Here is a 7,431-nt window from a genome sequence, read left to right as displayed (position 1 = left end):
TATACATATACACTACAAATATATATATATATATATATATATATATATATATATATATATATATATATATATATATATATATATATATATATATATATATATATATATATATATATATATATATATATATACAGTTGAAAGGAAATTTGCACAGCATGTCTGATGTATTTTTTCTTCTGGAGAAAGTCTTATGTTTTATTTTGGCTAGAATAAAAGCAGTTTTAAATTTATTATGAACCATTTTAGGGTCAAATTTATTAGCCCCTTTAAGCATTTTTTTTCTCGATGGTCTACAAAACAAACCATCCTTATACAATAGCTTTCCTATAATTACCCTAACCAACCTAGTTAACCTAATTAACCAAGATAAACCTTTAAATGTCAATTTAAGCTGTATAAAAGTGTCGTGAAAAATAAATCTTATTTACTCATCAAGTTTTATTTACTCATCTTTGTCATCAAGACAAAGATAAAATAAATCATTCATTCATTCATTCTCTTGTCGGCTTAGTCCCTTTATTAATCCGGGGTCGCCACAGCGGAATGAACCGCCAACTTATCCAGCAATTTTTTACGCAGCGGATGCCCTTCCAACTGCAACCCATCTCTGGGAAATAAAATAAATCAGTTATTAGAAATGAGTTATTAAAACGGTTTAGAAATGTGTAAAAAAAATCTTATTTTCATTAAATGGAAATCGGGGAAAAAAATAAACAGGGGGTCCAATAATTCAAGGGGGCTAATAATTCTGATTTCAACTGTATATTCCTTCGACTTAGTACCTTATTTATCAGTGGTCACCACAGTGGAATAAAACGCCAATTATTTCAGCAAATGTTTTGCGCAGTGGATGTCCTTTCAGCTGCAACCTAGTACTGGGAAACACCCATACACTCTTGCATTCAAAAGAATATGTCTGCATGTGTGTGTTATTTATGGTGTAGTTAGGGTATTCAAATATTATAATGTTAACAAAAATAATAAATAAATAAATTAACATTAAAAGAATCAGTCACTTAAACGGTCTTAGAGGAACCCCCCCAAAAAAAACTTCTATGGCATTGCTGCAACATTTTGGAAGCTTTATTTTTAAGAGTGAATCTTAATTCTCTAAATACTGCTATTAATGCAATAAATCCAGGTTTCATGGATAGTAACAGTCCTTCATGTAGCAATTGATTTCAATACGGAATCTTTTTTTTTTTAGGTTCTTTAAGAAACCAAAAAATGTGATTTCATAGCATCACTGGCATCTTCTATGTAACCTATATTTTTGAAGTGTATGAAGGATATGTATCTTCTATAAAGAACCTTTGTAGAAAGTTCAAGTTCCACAAATGTTTGAGGTTGTTCATGGAGCCATTAATGCTAATTAAGAACCTTTAATTTTAGAAGAGAGCAATGCCAACAAAGAGAAAAAACAAACAAGCTTTGCTTAAGAGGTTTCATTGAAAAGTTCTTATACAAACCATTATTTATGTTTAGAGAATATTTAATGATCTAATGAACCTTTCTCCACACTGTGAAACCCAACAGTCAACTTTATCAAATGAAATGAGTGTAGTTAACTCAAAATATACTGAAAGCTATAAAGTTTAACTTTGTGTTGAAGGTAACAAGTACATTAAATACCTCATTATTTCAACTTTATTGGAGTAAGTTCACAGTACTCATATCGATTAGTTTTTAACTCAAATGGTTTGTTGCAAATCGGTTTCCTCAAACGGTTTGAGTTGCCTTAAGTTATTGGGTTTTACAGTACTCAGTTGGTTTGAGTTCTCTTCATTTATCGGGTTTTACTGTGCTCATATTACTTCGTTTACTCAAATCGATTAAGTTTAAAGTACTTATTAAGATTAGTTTTTGAACTTTAATGGTTTGTTGTAATCGATTTCCTTAAATAGTTTGAGTTACCTTAACTTTTTGGGTTTTACTGTGTATTTAATTGTCAGTTCAATAAAAGAATTCCACTGATTGACGTTCCTCAAGGAACCATCTTTACCAACATAGAACCTTTATTTTTAGGTGCGGAATCTTTCCACATGTTATAGTGGAAAAGGTTCTTTCACTATGACAACATTGACATTGAAGAAATTTTCAATAATAAAAGTGTTGTTTTATAGCTCTGTTGCAGAAACACAATTTTAGAATAATTTTTATAAGTAGATTATTAAAATGTTCTTCACATTAATTTTTTTTAAATGAACCTCTGAAAAGTTCCAGGGGACATGGATTATTTTTAGAATGAACAAATTCATTTTAGAGGTTCTGTACACAGAAGAAATGTTCTTTAGATTAATACAATACAATAAAAGGATGCATGGTCAACTCTAAGCAAAGTTTGGACTCCTGAAAATCCAGGACTGTGACATTCACACACAAGTATAGTGAAACGGAAAAGCCATATATGTGACGTCTGTCAAAAAAGCTGCCTAAAATGAATCGATACAGAGAGGAACGTCAGTATCTTCATTCTTCTGCGAGGTCAAGTTGTTCTTTTCATGCCAATAGACTTTAGGCAGCAGACAGAGCAGAGAATGTTTTTACATGTGATCATCCATCCAGCATGTGTTTCAGGCGCCACACAGATTAAATGAAAGAATCTGAAAATGAAGGTCTTTAACTTTTAATCCTTTTACAAAGACCCTTCAGACTGTCTGAGGACGGAATGGCGTCTCAGAGGAAAAAAAACAAAGTAACTGATCCACTCCCTCTGAGGAATACGAATCACCAATTGTCCATTACGATCCAGACTTGACTTCATAAGTCAAATTGAAATAATATCACCTCAATTAGTGTCACATCAGCATGGAGGGCTTTATAAATAGCGACTGGCGAGTTTTACTGCATGCGGTGCATGTTAATCAGATTTAATACAGTGAACAGAAGGGTTATTAGAGTCGACTAAAACTACAAACATAAAATTTAAATTGTTATTCTTATTTTTTTATTATATATTAATAATAATAATAATAATAATAATAATAATAATAATAATAATAATAATATTAATTATAGAATACCTGGATATTCCAAGTATCTGAAAAAAAGTGTTCATTTAGTTAAATTTAGGATTAAATAATTAAAAATAAAACAAAATTCAAACTAGAACTCAAATCTGAGTTGTTTTAGTTTGGGTCATGGACAAACCTAAATTTTGGATTATTATTTTATTTATCATTTAAACATTTAACCACACAGTTGGGTTTGCCATACTTCACTCAAACTTAGTTTGAATTTACATTTAGTTTGTAAAAATATTTTCAAAGATATTTCAAAATTCTTTTTTTTTGTTAAATGCACAACAAAAATTACTAAAACATTGGCTAAAATATCAATGAAAACAGAGAACCACAATCAAACTGTTACAACCAAACTGCTGTCACTAAATAGTAAATTAGATGTAAAAAATAAACAATTCATGCCATTTTTAGTGGTTTATTTTAAATGCATTTTGACTACATGAACATAAAGAATAAATAGTTTCTTTTAATTTACATGAGCAGTTATTTTCCATTCCCCTTATATTTACAGCACACCAAGACTGTAATCTATATTCTCCTGTCTGAGGTGTATAAAGTATTTTTTTTTCCGAATAATGGAAAAAGCTTGGAACTCCTTCAATAAACGCACTTTGAATGCGAAATGTTCTTCGACATAAATATGTATAAAGTTACATTACAACCAAAGTTACAGTAGACACTGGATATTATAGGCAAATACTGACCTTTTAGTTCTTTTTACAAATGAATCAGGCACCACACTTTACATTTTACAGTGTCCATGTTATTACTCTAATTATTTACTATAATGACTATAATAGCAAGCAGCTCCACAAAACAAGAGAGACAAGAATCACATGTTAAGTACGCAAAGTTCTGTCAGTACTTCTGTATGAAATTACACAGTAACATGAACACCAATGTAAAGTGTAACCTAATATGGCACCACATATACATCAAATATACATTCCTACACGGGGCAGTGCATGTGAGGATGAGTGCGGAGCTTATTTCAGTTCGGGCAAGAGCATTTGCACTCTGATATCACGGGGTACTGAACGGGTATCCAGGCGCATTTGAGTCCACCCTTTCTCTGCACGCACCTCCATCGCAAAACCGTCAAATGGCTGGATTTGGCAGGTTTGCAAACCATCCCTTCTGGAACCGAACAAGAGCGTTTATTGTAGCAGCTGCCCACTTTCAAATAACGGGGCCAGAATCGGTTCCCCAAGTCCTGCCATGTGTGCACCACCGGACAGAAGGTGTAGGACCAGAGCCACAGCTGAAGCCGTCTTCTGAGCTTCTTGCTGGGCTTGTGTTTCTTCCCGTGCTGGATATCAAACTCCATGGCTTTGATCTCTTTGGGCATGATGCCATTGGGACGCTGTTTCATGAGCTCCGACTCGTTCAGCTCGTCCTGTCCCGCGTGCTTGTCCTCTGGAGGATTGATGGACATGAAGTTCTGCTCGAAGTGACTGCCTAGAATGGCTCTGAGTTCGGTCTCGTTCAGATCCCGCTCTTTAGGGTCCAGTACGGGATCCGGGTCCTCCTTGAGTTCCACTATGGGCAGGCTGTCGCTTGGAATGGGACGGAGGAGGTAGTAGTGTTGGCACATGCCCTCTTCTATCCTGAACCCGATGGAGAAAATGAGCACGGTGGCCAGGAAATACGGTATGTTATCCATCTTGAGTGTTCGCTTAAGTTTTTTGGCGAGCCGTGAGCGCTCGCGCCAAAGTGTTTATTCGCTTATCCGAGGTGCGTAAATGCGCTCGCAAATCCAACAAGTCTTGCGTCTCGTTCCGCTTTTACGCACAGGTTCCTCATGACAGCATCAGGCGGCTTCAGCCAGAGCCGGTCTCCTGTGTGAGCTCGCGGGCTCCTCGTGCTCTCTGAGGATCCGCATGCTTTCTAGTGGCCGCCGAACTGAGAATCACCTGGCTCGACTGATTTATCCTCGCGGGTCGCGATGCAACCCAAAGACCCATTCTCAATTGTGAGTCTGTTGCCAGAGCTCCACGACACCTCCTTCTATTTAGGGAGGGGAGGGGTGGGATGGTCCGGGAGAGAGAAAGGGTTGTTTGGGGGTTGGAGGGGGAGAAGGGGGTCCGGAGGGATGACTATCGGCGATCGCCCTCTGCCGGTGCGCGCGCACATGGGTGGCATGTCCCAAAACCGAGGATCAATGGCCACAGGCCACTGGACTGAAGCATCGATATAACCCATTCATTCATGTTCAAAGAACTTTACATATCTTTCAGATGTAGAATTGTTTTATGTATGAAACGTTGTAAGTTTAATAGAAAGTTTTTGATTATCATCAATGGTTCCACAGAAAACATTTAACATCCATGGAACCTTTTCATTCCACAAATGGTTCTTTATAGTAAAAAAATGATGTTTTCAGATTGTTAAAATGTTTTTCCCCTTTTGGTCCCTTTATTAATGCGGGGTTGCCACAGCGAAATGAACACAGTGGATGCCCTTCCAGCCGCAACCAACCCATCTCTGGTAAACATCCACACACTACAGACATTTAAGTCTTCCCAATTCATCTGTACCGCATGTCTTTGGACTGTGGGGTAAACAGGAGCTCCCATGCGAACGCAGGGAGAACATGCAAATTCTACAAAAAAACTCCAACTGAGCTGAGGTTCGAACCAGTGACCTTCTTGCTGTGAGGCGACAGCACTACCAACTGCGCCACTGCATCGCCCAAAAATACTTTATACTAAAAGGTAATTTAAGCAAGCAAAAAAAAGTTATTTATAGAAGTACCAATCTTCTAAAAATCATATTAGTTCTAGTAACCACCAAGTAAAATGCTTTAAAAGCATTACTTGCATTTGAACACATTCCAGTTTATAGAAATTGAAAAAAATGTGGGTAATAATTCACCCCAAAATTTTGTAAACGCTGAAAACTTCTGTTATCATTTAATCACTATTTACTTTATTATTATTTTTTTTTAACTTTTTTGTCTTTTTTCTGTTGAACTCAGAAAGAGAAACCTGCAAACCTGTTTTTTCCTACTATGGAAGTCAATTATTACATATGTCATCAATATATCTTTAGTGTTCTGAAGACTTTGGAAACTCATAAGAAACTTTTTAAGATTTGATACCATATGAGGGTGAGTAGGCAAGGCAGTAGCGCAGTAGGTAGTGCTGTCGCCTCACAGCAAGAAGGTCGCTGGGTCGCTGGGTCGAACCTTGGCTCAGTTGGCATTTATGTGTGGAGTTTGCATGTTCTCCCTGCCTTCCCGTGGGTTTCCTCCGGGTGCTCCCCCACAGTCCAAAGACATGCGGTAGAGGTGAATTGGGTAGGATAAATTGTCCGTAGTGTATGAGTGTGTGTGTGGATGTTTTCCAGAGATGGGTTACGGCTGGATGGGCATCCGCTGCGTAAAAACTTGCTGGATAAGTTTGCGGATCATTCTGCTGTGGCGACCCCGGATTAATGAAGGGACTAAGCCAACAAGAAAATGAATGAATGAAGGTGAGTAAATAGTGAGTAAATTTTAAATTTTGGGTGAACTAACTAAATACGTCTATATACGTCAAAAAGACAAATGTCTTTGTGTCATTTACCTAGTTATGTCATTTGAAATGCAAAGATGATGTTTGAGTTGCCTTTGTAACAACCTGGCAATTAAATACATCATAACCTGTCTATGTCATGTCAACTTGACATATTAACTTGTCATAAATCTGTCATAAACATGATTTTCATGGGGCCATTAGAATTGTTTTACGAATTTTATAACAGTGCCATTGATATTGTCATTGAATACAGTGGTACAAATTAAATTTGTCATTAAAATATCATCAAATGTTATTACTTATTAATAACACTGTTAATAAATTATTTGACAGAGTATTGGCAATTTTAATGATCAAAACAGTTTGTTCCATTGAAAAAAAAAGAAAACATTCATGACACAGTTATAATAGCCTCATGACAATAATGTTTATGACAGATTTATGACAAGTTTTGTTGCCATGGTAATGTCAAGGTATGTTACAGCTGATGATGCATTAAGTTATATCAAGTTGTCACGGCCAAGACCATTCAAACCATGTCATTTAAAATGACATAACTAATGACACAATGCATAAAAGCTTTTTTCCAATCCATGACATGTCCTTTCATTATTATAAAGGTGTCATGACGGTCAAATGAACGCCCCCTTCAAGTAAAATGTTACCAAATGTTTATACATTTAAATATTACTAAGCGTTGACTTAAACAATTCGAATTTTGATACTCTTTTAAATCCTCATCATTTGAAATCAGCTCTGTCAATGAAACATATTAAAATGCTTCTTTTTTGGCTTCTCCAAAGACCTCCAGATCTCCAATGATATTCCTGAGCGTCTTTCAAACATTCAAATTGACCTTACAGCAATTTTCCGGATTGCTCCCGTGTCCG

At 36.0% G+C, this 7,431-nt stretch overlaps 1 protein-coding gene across 1 annotated transcript; it reads right to left on the bottom strand.

Moving 5' to 3' along the window:
- Window positions 1–4,014: 4,014 nt before the first annotated feature.
- Window positions 4,015–4,686, bottom strand: nog3 (noggin 3). Its single transcript, NM_130982.1, is given in 1 exon segment — window positions 4,015–4,686. A coding segment is annotated over 1 exon segment (672 nt).
- Window positions 4,687–7,431: the final 2,745 nt, after the last annotated feature.

The sequence above is a fragment of the Danio rerio genome, chromosome 12 (assembly GCF_049306965.1).
Source record: "Danio rerio strain Tuebingen ecotype United States chromosome 12, GRCz12tu, whole genome shotgun sequence".
Classification (NCBI taxonomy): domain Eukaryota; kingdom Metazoa; phylum Chordata; class Actinopteri; order Cypriniformes; family Danionidae; genus Danio; species Danio rerio.
This window is presented reverse-complemented; position numbering and strand designations above follow the sequence as displayed.